The 25453-nt window shown below is 35.0% G+C and overlaps 1 protein-coding gene across 1 annotated transcript in view; it reads left to right on the top strand.

Annotated features, from left to right (window-relative positions):
* TMTC2 (transmembrane O-mannosyltransferase targeting cadherins 2) overlaps positions 1-25453 on the top strand; it is a gene marked incomplete at both ends in the record, with an annotated part of 369620 nt that overhangs the window by 220898 nt on the left and 123269 nt on the right. The window contains 3 exons of the mRNA XM_084254525.1: positions 16431-16516; positions 17001-17185; positions 18572-18650. Coding sequence (XP_084110651.1) covers positions 16431-16516; positions 17001-17185; positions 18572-18650 — 350 coding nt within the window. The remainder of the gene's footprint in view (positions 1-16430; positions 16517-17000; positions 17186-18571; positions 18651-25453) is intronic.

Raw genomic sequence — 25453 nt, 5'->3', positions numbered from 1 at the left:
GTATTGTCACAGGTACTAGAAAGACTCAAAATTTCAGTGAAGTCAACATGGAAACACAAGTTTGTTTGGTGAGCCTATCTATAGATGTATTAAAAGCTAATAAATTTATATTAAATTCATACAATGATATTAATGTAGGTCGTCTGATACCCCTTCGCTGAGGCGCCTCCTTCCCTGAAAAGTGCTAGAATAAGTGCTATTGGCTTTTCTCTGTAAATCTGTTTCTTCTCTATGTCACACCACCTTTTCCATGCATACTTTTCCATTTTGTACTAAGTTGTGTTTTTATAATTAGAGAAGTTTGATTTTTTTTTAAGATTATTTATTTATTTATACAAGCACTGGGTACAGTCAGAAGCACGGGAGGGTGACAGGATTCACCAGAGCCAGAGCAGGGAACAGAACAGGCAGATTGACTGGAATACACTGCTGAGGGGAGCAGCGGGCACTGCAGGAGAGGTCTGTCGCGCCATGTAGTACCCTTGCAAGGGGCCGGGGATCGAACCTGCGCTGCTGAGGCTCCGGGCAGCTTCGCAGCCCAGCGCTCAACCGTTGCGCCACCAGGGGAGGCCCTAATTGTTCAATTTTGGCCATGTAAATTTCAGATGATTAGTGGGTATACACTAAGCAACTGGAATGTTTCTACCACCCTTGAGCTCAATCTAACAGAGATAGTATAGATTTTGGAGTTGGTTTTCTATTATGCAAATTGAAACTGACTATAATGTGTGCATCGCGCGTGTGTGTGTGTGCGCGTGCATGTGTGTGTGTGTGATATATATATATATATATATATATATATATATGGATAAATGAAAAGACCATGAATTAAATTCTGGGGAATAATACTATTTAAGAAGCTTGGTAGGAAAAATGGAAAGTTTGCTTAAGGATAAAGAAGGTATTTGATTTCATTGAAGCTGATGGATAGAATGAAAAGGGAGAAAATGGTCAAAAGATGATAAACTATAGAAAAGCTAAGTATTTCTGTGGAGTTTTTATGTCAGCAAGGGGAAAAATTGGTGGCATCAATCAAGGTTCTAGAAACTTGGCAATATTATTTACTCCTCCTGGATGTAGTAGAGAACAACATTTTGCCATAAAGAAGCCACAGCATATTCCAGAGAATAATTTTATCCTATGAGATTCATGGACACAATTTCCAGAGAACTGAAATTCAAACTGAGGGGACTGGAGATGTCAATTCTTTATGTCTTTGTCACATATAGTGAAGTCCTTGACACCTCCTTGGTACTCAACAAATGTGTTTGAGTAGAATCAAAACAAACAACTTATTTCACACTTATTTCTTTTATAGCAGTGGACATTATATATCACAGTAATGATGACTAGATTTTCCTGCTGGTTCTTTTAAGCATTATCTTTCCTATGCTAACCAAAATAAAATGATAAAATCAGAATCATTTTAGAAATTGGATCCTAATAAGAGAAAGCAGATTGAATCATTCCTAAGCTCATTTGTATTATAGAATTTTTGTTAAAAATGTAGTTTTAGGGCCTCCCTGGTGGCGCAGGCAGTTGAACGCAGTGCTGTGAAGCTGTCCACAGCTTCTGCAGTGCCAGTTCGATCCCTGCTGGTCTCGGAGCAACCCACATGGTGAAACAGACCTCTCCTGTCTCGTCCCCAGCTCCCCTCAGCATTTTTTTGTCAGTCTGCCTGTTCTGTTCCCCACTCTGTATCTGGTGAATCCACTCACCCTCCCGCGCATCTGGCCTGAACCCCGATTCTTGTTTAAATAGAAATAAATAAAAATATATATATATATAGTTTTAAAGTGGCACTGTGTGAATCTGCTTTTCTTTTTTTTTTTTTTAACTTTTTTTTTTTTTTTTTTTTTAATAGAGGCATGTTTTCTTTCTTTCTTTCTTTGTTTATACATGCACTGGGTACAGTCAGAAGCGCGGGAGGGCGAGAGAATTCACCAGAGCCAGAGCGGGGAGCAGAGCAGGCAGAAGGACCGAAGTACACTGCTGAGGGGAGCAGCGGGCGGCAGGAGAGGTCTGCGCGCCATGTGGGATCCTCCTCCGGTGGCCGGGAAGCAGCCGGGGATCGAACCGGCGCCGCAGAGGCCGCGGGCAGCTTCGCAACCCAGCGCTCAACCGCTGCGCCACCGGGGAGGCCCTGAATCTGCTTTTCTATGTAGAAATACTCATTCAAGATTGTGTAAGAACAAGTTAAACTTCTTTCCATGTTAGAAAAATGATGAAAGGATTTTTTCTGAAATCTCATTAGAATGTCCTTTAACTTTATAGGCTATTTCATCCAAAGCACTTGTATGTAAATTTGAGGTCATGTATTAGAAAGCTCATAAAAGAGGTTTATAAAGAAGTTCATAATCACATCCTATATTCATGCCTTTTGTTTGGCTTAACTTTAAAACTGATTGAAAGTTGTATAAATGACCAGAAATTTTTTTGTTGTTATTCCTAAAATTATGGGGCAGTGGAAAGTTCAGGCTGGTAGGCAACAGAAATTCAAGTAAATTAATTTCAGTTTTCTCAGAAGGCAGTTTTCATTATGAAAAAAGTCTGCTCCTGAAGAAAAATGAACAGATGTAAATTTGTTATTTGTGTACTTCCAATCAGTCCTCTGCAGATTTCCAATTACTATGACTTAAGAATTATTTCCTAGGCACACCAGGAAATATAGTAACATTGTCTTCCACTTATTTTTTTCTCTTATACAAAACCTAACTATGATTTTTCCATATGATGGAGTAGTTGCTTAAGAGATAATTGAAATTCAAGGATATCTGGATATAAAGATAATGAATTAAAAAATAATATAGTCATCTATATTTTATTTTCCCTTATTCATATAAACAATATTCTTTTTTAATATTTTATTTTATATAATTCTTACATCGTTTTTCATTTTTGCACAATGTATGCATTTTCATTTTGGTTATATTCCCCATACAATTGTACCCCCACCTTATTTTAACCCTCCCTAATCCTTCCTCTCCCTGTCCCTCCCCACCATAGTGTGTCTCTGGTTTATAGTTGCTTGTTGATTTTGATTTTTACTTTGTATTGATTAGTCTTTTTCCTGGTCCCTTATTTAGGTTTTCTAAATTCCTACTATGAGTGAGACCATCCGGTATTTTTCTTTTTCTTTCTGCCTTATTTTTCTGAGCATGATCCCTTTTAGCTCCATCCATGTTGCTGCAAACTGCATGTGTTTATCTTTTTTGATTGCTGATTAATATTCCATTGTGTATATCTACCACATCTTCTTGATCCAGTCATCTATTCTTGGGCATTTGGGATAAATAATATTCTTAATTCTCTATGGGTAAATTATATCTGATTTTGCTCATTTTTTTCAATTATTTGCTTGAAGGGATTACATGAGACCTTCTAGCTGACCCCAATTAAACACAACCCTCTACTGTTCACTCTTGTTCTCATTTACGAGATTTTTGTTCTTTGCATTGAGCTGTATAATCACCTTCTATTGAGCTATATATGGTGTTATTAAAATAAATATAGATTTTATGTTTTTTTAATACATTGCTAACATATGGGCTCCAATGAAGGCGGATAGATAGGTAGTAGATAGATGGATCGAAATATCTGAAGTTGCTAGCATAGTGCTTAGCCCACAGTGTGAGTTCAATAAATATTTGTTGAATGTATGTTTATATACATGCTGCCTATGATTTAGGTAAATATACCCTAAGTGCCTAGCATAGTGCTTAGCACCAGTACAAGCACCAGTATATTTGTTAAATGTATATTTATATACATGTTGCCTATGAATTAGATACATATATTGCCCTTAAATTTGTATGTGAAGTGTATATCATGGATTATACTGGAAGCTTTCCTTCTCACATTCTTTGTTCCTCTGTCTCCATTTACTTCTGCTGAGCAAAAAAGTACCTAAAGTTATCCTTTTTGCTTTACATTTCCATTGCTTCTTACTATAATGCCCCCAAATTTGTGTCCCTAGGAGCCCTGGCTGTTGGAGATGGCTAGGTGGAGGTTGGGTAAAATGTTAATAAGGTTAACAATGTGAGTGATCATCTGGAGGAGGACCCTATTCAGCCTGGTTATTATATTATTATAACCAGATCTCATTGTCAGACTCAGAAAATGATAGGAAGGCACTTAGAGTGTAAAAATTCCAAAGTAGGGAGTGCACTTAGCTGTCCTGAAGTCAGAAGACAGACCAGGCTTAACACCATGTATCTATGAACAGTATTTTTGTTGGTTTTCTGATTGTATGTGTATTTGCCTGTATGAAGTAGAAATCTTTAGAAAAATCTCTAAATCTTCAAACACCAGATGTAGAGGTAAGTGTAATGTAAGATGCAAACGACGTGCTCAGTCTTCTGAAACTGAGAATTAGAGAAGAGAGTCCCACTTTGATTAAAAGCATCAAGTGAGCAAGAAAAGACAAGCAGGTTGACCAGTTCTTAGGCCCTGCAGTTTAAAAAAAAACAAAGGTAAAAGGGAGATTCATGGTTTAGAAGTTTCTCTGGGAACTAGTCTAGTACCTTTATATGTGGATGGAGTGAACGAAATGGAGAACAAGAGCAAGTATTCACCAGTTTTCTCTTCATTGGCAACTTAATTCCCAACTCCTCTGTTATTGTATACAGATCTTTCTGTTCTACCTCATAACTTTTCCTGTCTTTAAAATTAGTCACTGATTTGCCTCCTGCTAGGACCTGTAAGTGATAACTGCCATGGACAGATCTCGCTTTCTTTGACCCCCAGTTGTGTCAAGGTGCATCCCTTCTTGGTTCTAGTATTAGAACTGCAAAGGCAGTTTAAGAATCATTATTTTGAATGGTGCTTTCCTTCAGTTCTCCAAATACTTTAGGATGAACCTGTGAGTGAATTGTTTCTTGGTTGCAAAATCTGTTTCAAAAAAAGAAAAAAGACAGACTCAAGCTTTCATTTTTGGAATTCATCTTTCTTATTCGTGAGTTAGAAACTGCTTGTATGACCTAACACCTATTCCTACTGGTCTGTGAGATACATGATACCTTTTCCCCTCGCATAATTTATTGCTTCAACAGCAGACTTTTGTTGGAGCACTGCTGTTAAGGGACAAAGAAAACATCTACTTTGTTGAACATTTATGTTTAAATTGAGTACCTCACACTAAATCACTATTTGCCCTTGGGAATGCGCCTAACCAAATTATAACCATATCTATGATGAAATCAGGCTGTGAAACTTTTTTTTTTTTGGTAAGGGAGGGGCATCATTTTTTCAAAAGTGTGTTGATTCCTATGGAATCCACAAATATTGCTGTCATTTTGTTTTTTACTCTACTGCCTAAACTAATTGTTAGGCTTTCTTGTTATGAACTTCCCCAGTTCATCATTACTGTATCATAGTACCTGTACACAGATTGTTACTGCTTTTTAAATGATCTCTCTTTCTACCAGTTATGAAATCTCTCAAGTGGCACGTTTAAGATATATTTTGAATGGATGAATGAACAAATCAATGCTGTGACTTATGCCTGTGTACCTGTCAGTGGTTCCCTAATAGAGATCACATACCATCCAGCTGATAAGGTTTTTTCTTTCAAGAGTTACATAATAATAGCAACTCACATCACATAGCCCCTGAAAATAGCAAAAAATAAATAGTAAATGTGAATGTAGTTTGGAAATTAAATCATGGGTGGCTAGTGTCTTTAATTTGTGTTAAGTGTTTTTTCAATTCTTAATTTTGTTTGTTTTAAATCACAGAGTTCTCTTAAAGGATGAAGGAAATATTTAAAAAAGATTTGATTACAATCCTAGAAAATATATGTAGACCTACCAAAATAGCATTTTTCATGGGGAGAGAGAGAGTAGAGAATAGGGAAAAGTTTCCTTTTTTAGAAATTTAGCCCCGTGGCACCTTTGTTCCCTGGAGGCAGCTTTGTGTTTGGGTTTCACATTAATGAGACCTGCATTCAGAGTTTCTATTTATTGGTATTGTGAACAGCCTTGATCAAAATGCTTAATCTTTGTTCCTCATGTGTAAAATCTGGTTATATTAAGATTAAATAAAATGCCCCCAACTGGATATCTTTCCATAATAATTAAAGCTAGAGAGTTTGCTAATTTATTGTGTTTATAACCTTTTCTAAGCCCCAATGGGATTACAGACCTATACTCGCTGGTAAACATTTCCTTGATGAGCACTCAAGAAATCCTCTTTATAAGTTGCATTAATCAGAGTTTTCCAGAAAAATAGCACATAAGGAGATTTATTGTAAGGTACAATCTCGAGCAATTATGAAATTATCTGCCCTCTATATGTTGAAGACCGAGAAAGATCAGAGGTGTAGTTTGAAAGTCTGAGAGCCTGGTGTAAAATACTGTCCAAATCTGAAGGCCTGAGAACCGGGAGTCTGAGGGCAGAAGATGAATTTCCCAACTCTGTCAGAGGAAAAAAAGAATCCTTCCATTTTCCTTTTTGATCTACCCAGACTCTCAGTGGGTTAGATGATGCTCACCTACATTGGGGAAAGTAATCTGTTTTACTCAAGTCTACTGAATAAACTGCTAATGTGTTCCAGAAACATCCTTCCAGACACAACTTGACCTAATTTTTAGCTAGATATCTATGCATCATGTGATCCAGTGAAGTTGACACAAACATACTAGTTATGAAGTGTTTCTTGGTAAACTGATTGACTGTAGATGCTTCAGCTTGATGGGAAAATTCAAGCTATTTATATATGGGTATATAAGGTCGTGTGTTAATAAAGAAAGAGGTAAGAAAAATCTGTTGAAACATACAATGAAAAAGAACTGGGCATATGAACTAGAGAGAGGATAATTATTCATGCTTAAACACAGAACAGGCACATATTCCTAATGGACTGATGTGGGAAGACAGTAATGTGAAGCCTGGAAGCTCTGAATTTGACTCTCATTTTGAGATTTCCAGTTGTGTCATCATGGGAAAGTTATTTAACTTCTCTCCCTGATGTTTGCATCTATGAATTGAAAAGAATAATGGTGATATTTCATATTGTTAATTGTAAGAATGAAAAAGAAAAATATGGAAAATAATATAAATTCATCCAGTATTAATTCTCTTTCTTCCTAGTAAGTACTGTTTTTTGACTAGGAAATTATATTCACACCTATTATTTTATGACATGCAGAGAAAAATGTAGCCTTAATTATATATTCAGAAGACAGGTACCAAGCAAATTAATGCATATATTAATATACTGCCTAGTTCTGTGAACCCACATCCAACAATTTTACTTGAAATTAGTTACATGGATTTGTTTCGGCTCAGTAACCATTCTGATTTTTTAGCCCTTTAGTTGTACAATAGGGACTATACCATATGGGTTTATTGTGGGAGTTATATAACATAATCACTGTGAAACATTTTACTTAGGAGTTGACACAGTATGGAAATGGACGTATATAGGACATAAAGGCTTATTTAGTTGTCATTGTCCAAGTTCTAAAACAGAGGAAGTCCCTTAAATGTTCCATTTAATGACGATGTCACATGTTCAAGGCATGATACTATAGTGGGAAAGGATGCCTTTCTTTAGACATTAAGATATTGTTTATTTTTTCTCTTCATTTTGATTAGTAAGACTTTTTGTAATGCATCTGAAATTGTTTTTAAAAATCAGTTTGACTGGATGCCTTCTGCGATATATTTGACATATTAAATAAAAAACTATGAATTAGGAGAGTGTTATTGTACTCCATTTAGTTGTCCAAGTCTAAAATCTAATTTAGAACAAATATACATGTCTGTGTTAAGAGGAAGATACTAGAGAGGAGGTTTAACTGTATATTCTGAAATCTTCTTGGCAATTATGTGACACTTTGAAGTGATATCCTGTGTAACAGGTTTTAGCTTTGGGCAGCTATGTAATAGAATAATGTTTGCTCATCTGTCTGTTTCATGTCACATGATTGGTGTCTTTTTCCGTATCTCATTTTCATTCTTCATGCAATCTAAGTACAGAGTGGGTAGACAACTTGTTCATTATCCATCCCAGTGGAGTTTAATCTTTTCAAGAAGGGGACATCTTTTTGTTTTGCTCACAGCACAAACATTACATAATAATCATGTATAATAACTGTAGTAGTATAAATATCCAATTAATTTATACTTTTTGTAGCACATGTATGAAGTGTTATTTTAAAGTTGAAGATACATATTATAAAGCATTTATATTTGAGCATTTATATTCACTCATCTGTGAGTGCTTTTCTACCCAAAGTGGTCATCATAAAAATGTCATTTTAACTTACTACATTGAAATAGTTTAATTAAAAAATGCAAAAAGGAGAAATAAATTTCAGCGTATGTTTTGAAAGGAAAAGTTTGAGTAGAGGGAATTCTTTTACTTGGTCCTCAAATATAAAGTCTATTATCCTAAGGTGACCTGAAAGCCTCAGAAGTGCTGAATGAGATCAGAAAATATATATAACTTTGTCTCTGCTATCTCCCTTGGAGCTCAAATTCAATCAGTTATATCTCACCAAATCTTTTTTTCTGTGATGAAAATCCTACCTCTTTCTATTTCACTTGATCATTCCTATGAGTTGCCTTCTTTTTAGTTATTTGGAGATTGAGAAAATTAATTAAATATTTTTTATAAAACTACTAATATCATTCTTCTTTTGGGCAAAAAAGTGATTACTCTGACCACTCTGATGTCAGGAAACTTAATTTAAGAGTTCCAATTTCATGCACCCATTGCACTCAAAAATTATATAATTTAAATTGATTTTTAATAGCAGTTTTTATACTTGGCTATCACCTAATCTGAATTTTTTCAAATATAATTAAAATAACTTTGAATTTTAATTATAACTTTGAATTTTTTCAAATATAATTAAAAGTTTTCCTTAAAATTCTCTGAGCCATCTTTGATATTATATTGTTTATGGTTTTGTAAGTTAAATAAACACAATGCATGTTGTATTTTATCACTTGGGAGGAGCTTGATTTCTCCAAATAACATGAGTGTTTAAATTAGTCATAATTTTATGCTATATCTTACTAAAAGAAGTCCAGAGGTATGCAGTCCCAGAATTGTAGGACTTAGTTTCTAGGCTACTTTTATTTTCTTCTCTACCATCCTTAGAACAGGACCCCCACCTTGTAGTCCGCAGGAAACATATTTCCTGGAGGTGCACAGACCACTTCACTGGACAGAATTTGGTCACATGACCAATTCCTGCTTTCTGATTGATCATGCTTTTTTTCATGTGTTCAGTGGTTGGAGTATATTAGGGATTTAATTTCTCTGTTCTTGGAATTACTAAACCTTGGAATAATTACAACTAATTAAATAGTAGTAACTTATCTATTTAGTTTACACTGTTTTTTACAAGGATTTTGAGTTTGATTCTATTTACTGCTGTTTAGTCACTTGAAATTTTCCCCAGATATGTATTTTATCAAGCAGTATTTGGGAGAATTTGCATGATATAAATATGACATGCTATTAAATGATCACTCTGCTCATACAAATTAAAGGTTTGTTTTTCCATATAATCTGTTTTATTATAAACATATTCTAAGAACAGCACAAATCTTGAAAAACCAGAAGAAATGCAACTATAATTCCACTTTATAGTTAAATTATGTAAAAATCATCAGTTATTAGTTAACAAATCTGATTAAAAACTTTGGATTACTGTAAAGTTCGAATATGACTGATAAACCATTGCTAATTTAAGTTGGGAAATTTCAAATGTGCAAATTCCTTAGAAAACAACTAAACATCCAAATTGGTAATATTTTATCTCTGAGGAAAAAGTCTTGGTTTCAAAGTACCTACATATGTTAAAGGATAATGAAACACAATAAAATTCAGAAAAATAATTCAAGGTAAATAGGTTTGTTAGTAACTAATCCTTAGGGTTATAAATAATTTTGTGAATCATTGCCTTTAAATACTAAGTTATCTGGTTTATTTTGATTACCAAGCATTTTTATTTTCACTCAGGAAATAGCTGACTATTTATTACTGAACTGTTCTCAATAATGCAATCTTAATTTGAAGTTGTCATAGCTTTTCAGTTGTCAAAGTGCTTTCTACCTAGTCATTTAATTTCCTTGAAGCCTGTCATTATTGCTACTGTTTCCTTGCTATCCAAAAGTAAAATATTCCTGTTTGGTTTGATTTGGTAAGCTGTTTTTTGGGTCTGGGAATGCTATTAGCAGTACTCTATATGGAAAAAATTTTTGAGCATTCCCAGACCCCAAAAAATAACCTACCAAATCATACCAAATAGGAACATTCTACTCTCCGGTGGGGAATACGGGGCCGGTATCGGTAGATTAAAATGTAGCTGTAACTTTCACCTGCATGGGACTTTATCTGTCTAGAGCCCCACACCCTCCTTTCTCGATTAATACAGGAACCCCATCTAACCTGTTATCCTGGGAAGGTGTGCCGTTTATGGATTCCCAAAAACACTTTGTGCTTTGTTTATACTGTATTGTGATTGATCCTTTGCCTGTATTCACTGTGAGGCAGTTCATTAAAAAAAAAAATATGTATTCAGTGTTTGGTAATCTCATTCTCAATGTGTAATGTGTTACAGCAGTAGCGTACGTTATGCTTTAATGAAATAATAAAAAGAAAGCAAGCTACTATTCTTCAGTAGTTCCCTAGTGTTAAAGGTACATAACTCTGTAAACTTCATCCTGGCTCAACTGCACACTGAGTGGACATCAGCTTAGTTACTGCAGTACACATACCTAAAAAGTAAATTTTTCACCTGCTAAAGTGCTTTATTAATACCAACTTTTGAATATTACATTTCAACCATTTGGATATTTCCATAGTTATATAGAGAGGGTATTCTTATAACAGCCACTGACAGTTTGTTCTGATGTATTGACAGAAGTAGGAAAGGACATGCTTTTTCTTTTAAATTTCTAGAAAATTTCATTTTTTCATTTGCCTTTTGTTAATGAAAGCTGTTAATAAAAATGATAGATGAAATTTTTATGGAAAAATAATTTAATCCCTACAGTTTGCTTTCTTACATCCCATATTCTTTTACAGTTTATGTATGTGGCTGGCAGGGATATAAAGATCTTATTTTCTGAAGAAATGTGTTATGGTTAGTGTATATGAAATGCTGAATGAGGTTTCTTAACCTTAACAACTATTGACCTTTTAGGCTAGATAATTCTTTGCCTTGGAGGGCTGTATCTTCTGACATGTTTACAGTTAATGTATCTTTGCTATGCTCCCAGTAGCTGCCAGTAGCTTTCACCCATTTGTAAAATTCTTAAAGCCCCCCAGACATTGTCCAGTGCCCCCCAGGGGCAGTCATTGACCTCCCAGTTGAAAATGCTGTGCTAAATAAATGTTTCCCTCCTATCTCTGTCAATATTTAATATTAGCTAGGGATTTGTATGCTTGTTTACATTTAATGTTTGCATTTAATTCTGTCCAAATCATGGTTTGACTAATTTTCATTTATCAAGTGTTCAGATGATTATGATTTAAAAACAACAGTATTTTAGACAGCAATAGCATTGTTAGGAGGGACTAGGGTGAAGCTGGGTGAAGTTTTCAGAGGAAAGTAAATTCTACATATTTAAGATTATGTCATAGAACACATGATTTTACTTTCTTTTGAAGCAGTTGTTTAGAATTTAGGTGTCAGAGTGAATGAAGAGTTTACACATCTGGATGTATTTTCTTCCTTTGACTATAAAGTTTTTGTTCTTTCTTTCCCCAGTTCATATGCTTTTTCATTAATTAGTTAATTTCTGTCATTGTTGATTTGAAAGGTAAATCATTGGAGGAGAAATATGAAAAGTAAAACAATATCTATTGGGAAAAAAAACTATGTTATATCTACTTATGCACAGCAATATAAAAGTGACTCTACACTTACGGTTTAGAGATGAGAAGATTTTTAAGATTTCTCCCCTCAAACACACTTTAATATAATGTTGGTTTATAACATTGGGTCAGTTACCTTAATTGTGAGGCAACTTTACATATATGGACAAATGATTTTTTGTTAGATTTGGGTTTGTGTATTAAAAAACATATTGTTTTTAATATATATGTCAGGAGACTTTATTGACATGATCAGTATTTAGACAATGCCATCAATTTTAAATAGTAATGGAAAGACTCTGGTATGAAATATTTATGAAAATATAGATCCTCCTTTATAATCAGGCTGCAGGGCTTGAATTATTGCACAATTTCTTGCTAGTTCTCTGAACTTTGGCATGTTGCTGAATTTTTTCTTGCCTGAGGTTCATCATTTGTAAAATGGCACTAGTGATATTAACCTAACTCATATTATTATTACATAATAAGTTAATATGTAAAGTGCTTGATATATTGTACTGAAGAAGTTTAGCTATTATTATTACCATAAGCTTTATGATGTGAAGGGTTTGTATCCCTCTTTCATGTCTTCAGTAAAATAATTGATTGCATAAATATAGAAAATAATTGTAACAGAAGTTTGCTTGTTATAGTGCTAGAATTGGCTCAAATTTATCCAGAACTGCTAAAATGACATTTTATTCCTTTTCTCTTTTCCTTCTAGAAGTAGCATGGGTTTTGGTATCAGAGAAACTGCGTTTCAATCCTGGCTTTACTTTCAATAACAATAAAACCTAGATAGAGTAAGTTGGTAAATTTGCTGTGAACCTCTCTTTCTTCCTGTGTAACACCGGACTGATGATGATACTTTTTACTACTGAGTGCCTGCTGCTTCCTTTCAAGCCTCTGTCAATGTCACTTTGACTCAGGGAAACTTAACCTCCCCTGTTCCTGAGCTGGGGTGGTTTGGTCCCTTTTGCTCTAGCATAGTAGTTTCCACACCGATTTTCTTTCATCTCTGCCCAAAGATGGTACATTCACAGGTAAATGCATCTCTGTCCTTTCTCATTGCCCCACACATACTAGCACACAGTTGAATCTCAGTCTTACTTTCAGCCGATGAGAAATCAGTTACAATAGCAAAATTTGAACTTCCTCCAATTGCCAACTTTATTCAGGTTATATAAAGGATAATGCTCTCTAAATCAAAAAGCAAGTTAGTTATAATCCTGGAGGCTTTTCTGCCATTATCTGTGTGACTAGATAGGATTGTCTAGTTGTGGTTATCATGCAATGCATTTCTTTCCTCTTTTCTATAAATTTTATGAATTAGACCAAGACAGAAGTGTTATACATCAGCATGGGGAGCCCATAAGGCTGACTGTATTAGTTTTTCCAGGTTTGGGGGTTTTGAGCACATTGTCAGATACATGTACATGCCTGTGTGTTCATGCTGTCTTGCCTAACAGCACATTTGCTCTTTAGAAATGTAATTATGTGGAGACTAATTAGTCGCCTTTTTTCAGTTATTTAGGTGACAGAAAAAATAAAAAGGGCTGTGACAGACTGTAAAGCTGAACCTGAAGAGGTAGAGTTAAGGTGTCTTAGAAAATAAGAATTTGTAGGCTTTGGAGACTATAAAATGGTGTTGTGAAGATAAGAACAAACCAGGTTTCTGTTTTTAGCACCTGGTGCCAATTGCTGAGGTTTTCTTCATCTTTTGTTTCCCATCTTTTATTTCATTTGTTTATCTTTTTATTTGTTTTTTGAGAGGGAAATGTTGTCTTCAATTTTTAGTTTTGTGGATTTTGAAATTCCGGTGAGTACCTAGATTGACATGACTCGTAAGCTGCTGAAAATCAATCTGGGTGTCAGGAGAGAGTCCACTGCTTTAGAATTGAGGGCAGTCAGCATGTCATGAGCTGCATGTGACATGATGTCATGCAAACAAACACAGCCTTTACCCAGAGAAAAGACAAGGTCCTGTGAAACATCAGCTTTTTTTCAAGGAACATGTGACTGTTCTTCAGAGACACTCATTCTGTGAGGGATGGTGCCAGTGAGAGATGAGAACTAGGAGAGACTACTTTTCCAGAAGCCAAGGAATATACAGTGTTTCAAGAGAGAAGATGAACTCAGTAGTGACAGTGCTGCAATTGAGTGGGCTGTTTATGTAAACACACTGTGTTGGGTTTTGATAATTAGTAGAAATTTGATTAAGATATTTCAGAAAATTCTGGGAATAGAACTTAAACTGGATTAAGGGGTAAATAGAATTGGAGTCATTGGGCACCGTAAACCATTCTTAAATGAAATCTGTCTTCAAAGAGAACATTAATAAGTGGTGGCTAGAGACAGATACTGAAATAAATAAAGGTTGGAGGGTGTTTTCTTCCTTCTGTGCACAGAAACACTTGAACTATTTTGTAGTCTTTTTTTTTTTAAATAAAATTTTTTTTAAAGATTTATTTATGCATACAAGAACTGGGGTGTAAGCCAGAGGTGCTGGGGGTGAGAGGATTCATCAGAGAGAGGGGAGAGCAGAACAGGCAGATCTACTGAAATACACTGCTGAGGGGAGCTGCAGGTGAGGCAGGAGATGTCTGCAGCACCACGTGGGTTAGCTCTGCAGCCAGGGATTAAACTCGTGCTGCAGAGGCTGGCAATAGCTTGATAGTGCTGTCTTTAACCACTGTGCCACCAGAGAGGCACTATTTTGTAGTCTTAAGAGAAGGGAAATCATTAGGGGAAGAGATAGAAGGTACTGGATAAAGAGGGTCTGGCTCTTGGAAGGGCTGTAATTCCTAAAGAAGGTAGAAAGAATATAAGGAGATGTCTGGATAGTAAGTCTTTGGAGCCAGTAGCCTAGGAGAACTACCTCTTTACCTGCACAAAGGAAAAGTGATAAAGGTAACATGTTTGTGAAAAGAAATAATATATATTAGCTACTTGGAAAGCACTAAATCAGTAAAATTTGTTACAAAGTTATTGTTTTTCTTTGAAAAGTATGTTCTTTCTCTTTATCAGTTTTACCTGCTTTTAAAGACAGCTGGTCAGTTTTCACAAACTCTAGAATACTACCCAGAAGTTTTGTTCTTTCTTGTTACTAGCAACTGAAAGGTCTACTTAATAGCACAGTGTAGCAATTTTATGATCAAAGTGATTGTTACTCAAAATTTTTATAGAAATATACATTTATGTGCATGTGTAAGTGGTGCTTATGTTTTAAAATTATTTTCTTATTCTAAATTTTTAATAAATGTTAGTAATAATGAGTCAGGTACTCAGTCCTCATAACAGGAGAGCATGGTTTAATTTCAGATATTTCTTCGGGCTTTTTTTATTTATTTATTTATTTTAAATACGAGCACTGGGTACAGGCCAGACACTTGGGAGGGTGAGCAGATTCACCAGAGCCAGAGCAGGGAACGGAACAGGCAGACTGATGAAACACACTGCTGAGGGGAGCAGTGGACGAGACAGGAGAGGTCTGTCGCGCCAGCAGCTGGGGATTGAACTGGCGCTGCAGAGGCTGCAGGCAGCTTCGCAGCCCAGTGTTCAACTGCTGCGCCACCAAGGGAGGCCCTGGATATTTCTTTAATTATGTCCTTTTAGTGGTGTGGTGTGTTTTTAAAATACTTTACAAAATGTGAAGTTTTTATCAGTAATATCTTATTTCCTTAAATCTCCATTTTATCAGCATTTCAAAGCAGTTAGCAAATTGAATCTGCAATTTGAGGTTGATAACAGTGTATTCGGGCCCAATAGAGGTGCCAAATATCTCTAAGGTACTTGCTGATTACAAGAGATAGAGAATAGGGCAAAAAGCCCCCAAAGCAATTGCTTCTGGAACTTAGCCTTATTCCCTGACCCCATATTTTTGTAGATATAATCTTCATTTTGGTCACGAGGATGGGATCTGGAATCACTGGGATAATCCCATGGCTATTACTTTAGGAGCATCCCACAGGCCCATGCAATCTCATGGGCTATAGAGAAAAGCCTGATTCACAGCAGTGAATGGAAATTAGTCCTGCCTTCTGAAATTCAAGCTTTTTTGACCAAATCCAAATAACATCAAAAGAACAATATGGATAGTCTTAAGTCTTTCTTTGTTCCTTTGTAAAATCTGATTAAATTCTGATGCTATTCTATTAACCCAATTGCCTTTGGGAAGTCATGCAACAACATTTCCCAAACAACATGGTTAGTGAAAGGCATCTCACCCCCAGCCTTCAGTGAGGCTCCTTTCTGAAGTTATGATAAAATGTTCATGCTCCACACAGAAATCCTGGTGGTTTGTAATTTTAGTGGGAGTGAAGGGACTGCTGGAAAGGGGAAAGTTCAATAAGGGTTAGTTCTTTCTGAAATATATCTTAATACTTTCTAATGCAACATAAATGCAGTGGATACCTCTTTAATATCTTCTCTCCTGAGGAATCATTTCCTTCTATTTAGAATTTATTTTTATAGTACCAGGTCAACTTTTTTATGACCCCATTAACCAGCTTTATTTTTGAAAAATAAAATAAACATTGTGGTTTTATATAGAGTAATACAGTCTTGTCTCCAAATTTCTGTTTTCCTCATGCAGAGGGTTACTTCTACAGGAGAACAGCAGGTTTGCAGAAGCACTGCATTATTATAAATTGGCGATCGGGAGCAGGCCCACACTGGCTTGTAAGTAATAGTTAAGTTTTTTAAAATACCTCTTTTCTTCTTTCTGTGTTTTTCCTATTTCCATGAAAATCATCTTGGTGACTAACAGACTCACAGAGGGGGAAAAAAAAACAACAACAACACATGGTACCCTGAATTCTGAATACTTGCCAATCAAATTTTGAGGCTCTAACAATTATGGCTCAGTGTAATCATATTGGTATCTTTATTATTTTTGCCATGTTAAGTTCAATACAAATTTTATTGATTTAGATTTTGAGTTGAAAATATTTTGATCTTCTTGAGGGCAGAGATTATTCCCTGTATTTTTCAGTGACAGCTGCATTTTTTTACTCAATTACTTGTTCCTTACGCATTTAACTTTTGATTTTCTCTTAAAATCAGGAATAATTCATAGAAACTGAGTGAAATTAAACACAACTTTACTATGTTCGTCATGCAGATCATCTTCTCATGTTTGCATTTCTGCTTTTTTTCCTGTCAGCTGCATATTTGAACACTGGCATTATTCTGATGAACCAAGGAAAGACGGAAGAAGCCCGCCGCACATTCCTTAAGTGTTCGGAGATCCCTGATGAGAATCTAAAGGACCCACACGCACATAAGAGCTCTGTCACCAGCTGCCTGTACAACCTGGGAAAACTCTATCATGAGCAGGGACACTATGAGGTCAGGCCAAACCCTCTCGGTCCTTTTCCTTCCCCCTTGTTTTGATTCATTTCAGTGTTTTCTAATCTACAACACTATGATCCTTTGAGGCGCTAGTATGTGTTTTCTTAAAAGCGTTTTATGGTGAAATTAATTTGGGAAAACAAACTTCTGTTAAACAAAGAGACTTGTTATTTTACTGTGACTTTATTTCTTGGATCAGTTGTGCCCAAATGGATTGTGATTCTTTAAATAGGAAAGAGAAGTAATATACGATGCTTCTTAATTTTACTATCTCTTTAATTTTATGATCCAAGACACGTTATTGTTGTTATATCTAGTGTTTTGATGACAAAAAATATATTGTTTTTTCTCGTAAGCTCTAAGGGAGTGATTTGGTAAATGCTACCTATTTCTTTTTTTTTTTTTTTTAATAGAGGCATGTTTTATTTATTTATTTGTTTGTTTGTTTGTTTTGTTTATACAAGCACTGGGTACAGTCAGAAGCGCGGGAGGGTGTGAGAATTCACCAGAGCCAGAGCAGGGAGCAGAGCAGGCAGAAGGACCGAAGTACACTGCTGAGGGGAGCAGCGGGCGGCAGGAGAGGTCTGCGCGCCATGTGGGACCCTCCTCCGGTGGCCGGGGAGCAGCCGGGATCGAACTGGTGCCGCAGAGGCCGCGGGCAGCTTCGCAACCCAGCGCTCAACTGCTGCACCACCGGGGAGGCCCAAATGCTACCTATTTCTTAATTTTTTTTTTTTACTGGGAAAGGAGGAAAAGGATGGAGACAGAATATTTTACAAAAAGTTGGGAGGTTTACTCAGTCTTATTCTCCCCCCGCCCCCTTAAGGAAGCATACCTGCATAGATTTCTTCTCTTACATTCAATGTTGCCTCTTTTGTTTTTCTTTCAAACTGCAACCCCCCACATTCTTACACAGTGTTTTAAGATTGCACTATAAAGATAAAGATACAACTTTTAAAATAATTGCATTTAATGACTACAGTGGTTCTCAGTTGCTAGAAAATTTGTTAGTTATTATTTTATTTACACCTACTTGCTTGCCTGACTTAACTGTGGAGTTTAGATAACCATGGTTGACTTTAAATAGGATTTTTTTTTTCATTTTTTTGTGACTGAATAAAAGATACGAACTGGAAAAGTTGTGTTCACCTAAAAGCACATTCCTGGCATTGGCCTCTGTTTAACTAGTCTCTGTAGTGAGTGTTGAGTACTTTGTACATGAAATTGAGAGAGCATGAAATCAAAGGACAGATCAATTATTTTCCTCTAATGAATCATTTAGAAGCAACAATGGAAGGTTTTAATTATGTGAGGATGTAATCTCTTATTTTCAATGAATAGCCCTGTACTTTATCGCTCTTTTATGTTGTTGTCATTCCTTAGGATGCCCTTAGTGTATACAAGGAAGCAATTCAGAAAATGCCAAGGCAATTTGCCCCACAGAGCTTATACAACATGATGGGTAAGTAAAACATTAATATTTTAACTGATAGTTCAGGGACCTGTGGAGAAATGAAGACTTGTGCCTCTGTTCCAGTTAATATTAAATTGAATGGTAATAAATTATATCATGTAACTCCTCACTAAAAAACTTATTCACAATAGGGTGTCACATTCAAATTTCTAGAAACCTCACTTGTTCTGATAGAGAAAATAAATGCATTGACCTAGTGATTCTCAACACCCAGTCTCTGCATTGCTGCAAGAGGCTTACAAACCCATTTGAATTTGAATGTTAATTAAACTCTAGAGACTGAAAAAAAATGAACACAGTGCATGTAGAGTTTGATGAATTGATCAAATTCATGTTATTTTCTTAATCAGAAAATTCTCACAAGTAAATATGCTATGAAATTCATGATTTTTCCTGCTTGCACAGATGAGAATAGCTGAGCCAACTTGTATGGTTTTCAATTACAAGGTTTTAGAGCTCAGTAGTTTTTTTCAGAGTAGCACAGTCTTCTAGAGTAAAGGCAATACTGTGAAAAATATACATATGCAATACAATTATTCCTGTGGCTACACTGAATAAATACCTTCATTCTCTTATTGGTCAGTATGTATGTAAGTGAGCTTATGGATTTTTGTTTTTTAGGTACAAGAGGTCAAGAAAAAGAATTTCTAGTAAGATATCTATCGCCTACGATTGGCTTGTGAATACCTTATAGTAAATTGTTCCCACAGCCATTTAATAGTAGACACAGCTGAAAACTGCCAGTTTGTTATGGAATCCTAAACTTTAATATCTCCTGTTGATTGATTAACTTTGCTGTTTTCTGAATAAGGAAGAGACGAGAAGGGGTTGTATTTGTCTTCAAGTACTTTTCTACAAATCACAAATTCAGGTTTTCCCTTTTCAGTAAACTTGATTGAATTGTTTGATATAAAATAAATGAGACTACATGATCTCTGGAATTATTTTGTGCTTCCGCAGTCTAAGGATTGAGAAATTTGATAGTCATTGCTACATGAGTACACATAAAAAATACCCAAACCCTCCCAAATAGAGAATATAGGCCTGGACTTGACACTTGCTCTTGTTTATTGAAATAACAGAAAATTTAAAAATAGTTTAGAGAAAAAAATGGACTGGTCATTTATAGGTCAGTAAACAAATACATGATTTAGGAGATGTTAATATATTCATCCCATCTGTCTCTGTGAATCCTGCCTCCAGTTAGCATGTGCGGCTGTGCAGGGATGTGATGTTCCTATTAAAGAGGACACGGGAGTATTTTTATTTGCTGTTTCCTTTCCTCTTTGGTACAATTACTAAGGTAAAATCTAACCTTATTACATGTACTTTTGACCTTAAACACTTATGAATTGAAAGAGTCTTTTATTATCCAGCATTTTGCCAGAGTTTAACCTCCCAGGTAAAATGTACCTGTCTTTAAAGTGTGTGCCTAGAATGTATAGATTTATCACTTGAGTGAACTTTTCAGTTTTAATACTGATTGGTTATTCACATAAAAATGGAAAGGATTGTTTTCTCTAGTTTTGTCTAATGCAGCATGATGGTTATTTCCTGTTTTGTTCTGAACACTAACGCTTGGGAAAGCCTTATTCCCAATTTTCCTCAATTTTATCAGCAAGCACATCTTTCTAGAAATTAGAAATTAGACTCCTAGAGCCTTGCCAACGGACTGTTAATGGGAAGGATGGTATTCACTACAGTTAGTGATTTCAGAAAATTCATTCAATTATTTTATGTAAATAAATTTGAGAATTCAGCTGGTACCTTGGGGTCCCTCTGTCATATGGTTATACAGATGTTGAGCACACACAGGCAGCCACAGATAAGTGTGTCCCTGGGGTTCTTGCTAGTCCTTTGTCTTGCTTTCTGTTATAAAAAAGGGGTCGTCATTTCACCCAGACTCTGAAAAGCACTCTAACAATTTGTGAGGATAGAATCCCAATATAATATTAAATTCCAGATCTTCCATAACTGGGGTGGCTGCTTTCTATTTTATGTCATGATCTGTCAGCTGACCAGGTTTTATGGTTTCAATTGTTCACAAAACTATGATTTTCTCAGAGAGTGAATTCACCTCCTAATCAAATGGGTGAAATGCTCTGAATGTTTACTTTAACTCCTAATACATTTTGATTAGCCTCCATTTGACAAGGGAAAAAAAAAATGGCCCAGGAGATAAGTTGCCCTATCAGTTCATCAGTTTCATTAGTCTGTCAGCATGTGCTGATTATCCTATCAAGTTTATCACCAGCCTGGAATCTGTTTTCTCATTCACACATTTACATATTAGTGGTGCCCTTTAGGGATCCATGATGGATTATGATAAAGCCTGTGAGATAAAGCTAGATGGCTAGATAAAGCCTGTGAGTCCTCATTTTTTCTCATGGCTCTTTTATTTATACCTTCCTGACTTTTGTCCCCAAGCACTTGTGTTGATATATATAAACATTTTTTTCCATCCTATTTTTTTTTCTTTTATTTGGATGTTAAGAAAAATAAAGGGATATCTTTGGAAAAGTACAGTTGTGTTTGAATGTTACTTTTAGTTTAATAATTTATTGCAGTTGCTTTAAAAAAATCTAGTCTATTGCATTTTTCCTCCCTTTGAACATTGTATAAAAAGCTGATATTACTGCATTGACTTATCCTGAACACTGAATTTCCCATTTTTCCATCAATAGAAAATAACAAATTGAATTAATTGACTTCCCATTTAAGTCTTCATATATTTTTTTCTTAACTGTTGGTAAAAGGTTATCTGTGGCAGTTAAAAGAAACTACTTAAAAGTCAAGTCTTGTTATTCTCTTTGATTTCATATAACCAAGATATTTGAATCACAAGTGAGAATCATCTGATCCAAAATTATGGGAATTACAAACATATATGAATATGTGAAACAGTTGTTAATTATTTGATAAACAATAATTAAACCTTCACCTAGGTTGTTAATTGTAATTAGCAACATATGAGAATACATGATATTTTAAGAAACAAAATCACAAAAAAAATCTATAAAAATTGCTCCTAGCCAGTTGTGTGACTTTAACTCTATAAGCCTTGGATTCCTCTTGAAAGGATAAGTTTAATTCAATGGAAATTCATTGTGGTGTGAAGTCAGGGAGCCCAGATTCATATTATGGCTTTGACATTCACTAGATGAGTGACCTTAAACAAATGACCTAATAAACAACTTAACTGAAGCCTTAGTTTCCTATCCATAAGAAGGTGGTGATATTTGGATCAGTTTGAGGATTGTCAAAGATAATGAAGGTAAAGAATATTAAACCACATGCCACATACACTTAGTGTTTTATCACATTATTTTCCAATGCAGTCATTATCATGTCCATGGGCCTTTAAACTCCAAAGGTCTAATTTGTATTCTCTCAGTTATTTTTGCATTTACCAATGCAAAATTCTCCATAGATAAGATTTTGTCACAGTGCTGGCCTTGTAGTCACCAACCAAAGTTCAGCAGGGATTTATTTAGTTCTGTGCTAGAATTGATATATAATTCTCTGCAAGCGCATTTCCCCTTGTCTGTTTAGCAGTCACAGTCTGTGACCTTTTAGCATAAGCTACGCTGACCAAAAGTAAAACACCATACTCAGTTAATAATGCCAAGTTAACTTAATTCCATTAATAAAGTACTCTCATCTCCTTTCCCTGTCAGCACACATTTTTCCAGTAGATTTAGTCAAAGTTATTATTTATTCTGACACCTGTTATAGGTTTTGTTGAATCTCAATTTCTCATAGGTGAATTTTGGAATCAGAGAATGTTAAGGCTGCAAGATTCATATCTTAAAAATCCTCCTAACATGATCTCTTTTATTTTACAAGATATAAATTAACACCCAGAAAGTTGTGCTCATCTGTTGAGAATTACAGTTTGTGTTAGAAGCAGAAATGTAGTTCCACGGCTTAAATTCAGATGCTTTCTTCTTTGCCCTTCTGTGTTAGACTGAAACTCACGCCTTTTCTACTATGTCAATAGAGCTTTTTTTTTCTTTTACCCATTTAGTAATTACCAAAATACATATTTTATTAGATAGATATGTAGTATTTTATATGTATATAACCAAATATGTATATAACCAAAATAATTCATCTTAACTGAAAAGAATAAAGTACCTACAAAGCTATGTTTTCATCATAGATATATTATATATGGAGGATATTAAAAACAAAAGCTAAATGTGACATAATTCTAACCATACTCATTTTTCATTTTTTCCTTCTCTATAATTTTTTATTTCCCTTATTATGTCTACTAAGCATTACCTCTAATAATTGTAAAAGATGATGGAAAAATAAATTAGGTTGTAACTTTCAATTACTTTTATCTTTTGTGGCTCTCTAATCCCAGGGGTCATTTTAAACCTATTTACTCTTAAATAAAATCACTGGGCTTTCTCAATGTAAAGTAATTGTTAGGTTTAATTATGTAAGCAATTTCAACCATTTCTTCCTGGTAATATATCTTGAGAACAAAAGGGCATAATGTGTTGTATGGAGTAAGAGGGAATCAAGAGTTAATGCCCTGTTTTTGCAGTCTATAATCACTGTGTTTACAGTAACCTCGGTGCACAAAAAAATAAATTTCAGTCACAAGTGCCGAGTGAAGGGGTATGGAAGTGGTAGTATGAAATGGATATAGACCATGTGATCCCTGCTCTTAAAGACCTTTCTAGGAGTTTTCACAGTTGGTCAGAGCTCTTAAGTACCTTTTATTAATAAGTAAATATCTATAAATAAAATGGAAAATTGTATTATTCTATTATCAAGTATTTTATCCATAACTATGTAGGTTTGCTAGTTGACTAGACCAAACAAACCAAAGTAAATTAAACAAGAACAACTTTAAGCTTCTAAAAATTGTGATAGTAGCATCAGAATTTGCATAAATATATATATATATATATTTTCCCCTTAGTCTTTAAAAAGTGTGTTTTTGATAGATGACATGCTTTTATCTTAGGGAGTGATTTCATTCTTTGTTCAGGGGAGTTGCATGATAATGATCCATTGCTATTTAATGCCTTATTTGCCTCTATATATGATTATAATATTTTGATTATCTTATTCCTAATAATTCTATCAATAATTGTTGCTTTTTAATATATACACACATCCTTGTTGCTTAAAAAGTCCCAACTCTGTATGGAAATTATATTTTCCTCCATCAAACTTCTACCAAGTCTCTTACATACATGGTGAAAAAAATTTTTTTTAAAGATTTATTTATTTATTTGTTTGTTTATTTATTTATTTATTTATACAAGCAATGGGTACAGTCAGAAGTGTGGGAGGGTGAGAGAATTCACTTGAGCCAGAGCAGGGAACAGAGCAGGCAGACTGACAAAATACACTGCTGAGGGGAGCAGCGGGTGAGGCAGGAGAGGTCTGCGGGCCATGTGGGACCCTCACTGGTGGCCAGGGATCAAACTGGTGCTGCAGAGGCTGCAGGCATCTTCATAGCCCAGCGCTCAACCGCTGCACCACGAAGGGACGCCCTACATAGTGAAATTGAAAAGATGTCTTCTCATATTCTCTAACAAAGGAGGAGCCTTTGGTTTAAGTTTCAGCTTTGTGAGATTACCACTATTTTAATGAGTGGTTTTGGAGATTATAGAGTGTGAATACATAGGAAATACAGTGAATTTATTAGAATAATTTTTAGGTAAAAAGCTTGTCCAGAGTTTACAACTGTAGCTTTGAGAAACTTGTGGAATGAAATAGTTAAATATTATAAATGACTACCAGTGAGCTTTTAGATTCTTTTTCATCTTTAAGTAAGAACTGACAAAGGAGATATAAATGTACATCCTAACACAAAAGGCAACAATTCGCACTTGAATTTTTTTCCTAACTCCACTTGCTGCATGTAAACTATATGTTGAGTTCAGTTAGTTAATTGGCTGTAAAAAAAAAAAAAATCCTTTTTTCTTTCAACCTTCTGTATGACTTTTTTTTTTGGCTGAATCTTTTATTTTTGTTGGATTTTTGTGTGTGTGCACGTGCGTGTGTGTATATGTGTCTGTATGTGTTTACCTCACGTTGTTCCAGAATATATTTAAAACAGAAATATTCAGAGTAAGTTTTTGACATGATGGTTTACATGCTTAATATTTTCTTCTGTGGCTGCTTGTCTTAAATGGATTGCTCAAGGCATTTAGCATGCCAACTGTGAAAGAGATGGTTTTTAACTGTGTGAGATTTGAACTTCACATCTTTCAAGTGTGGAAGCATTAACACTCCAGTAGTGTTAAGCTTTTTATACCACCTGCTTCCCCTATTTTGAGTTCTGGTGATTTTCCTGTGATTGCTTCCATTGGCACTCTTGAAAATCAGTGAGTCAATGCTACAAAAATGAGTATGACCATATAAATGGATTAGCCATTGATCTATGTACCTCCAAAAGGAATATTAACTTCCAACTGTTAAGGTAAATGCATACATTTCACTTCATTTTCCCATTGTAAGAATGTATAACACCAGGAGATCAGTGCCAGGTGTTTAGATTCTACCAATCCAAAGAAGGAAAATGTAAATTTGAGAGACTTTATTTTTTATGCTTTGTAAAATATGGAGCCAGAAAGATAAGAAAATCATGAACTTTTGGCTGTACATTAAGAAGAATAAATATGAGGAATTTCATGGGGAAATTATACATTGTACAAAAATGAAGGATGATGTAATAAATATATATTAAAAAAGAAATATGTATAATTTATATACAAAAAATATAAAATTTTCTCCTAAAAGTTTACTTCTCATTAAAATAA

The sequence above is a fragment of the Talpa europaea genome, assembly GCF_964194135.1.
Source record: "Talpa europaea genome assembly, chromosome: 15".
Lineage (NCBI taxonomy): Eukaryota > Metazoa > Chordata > Mammalia > Eulipotyphla > Talpidae > Talpa > Talpa europaea.
Note: the sequence above shows the minus strand (reverse complement) of the source record. Positions and strands in the feature narration are given on the sequence as shown.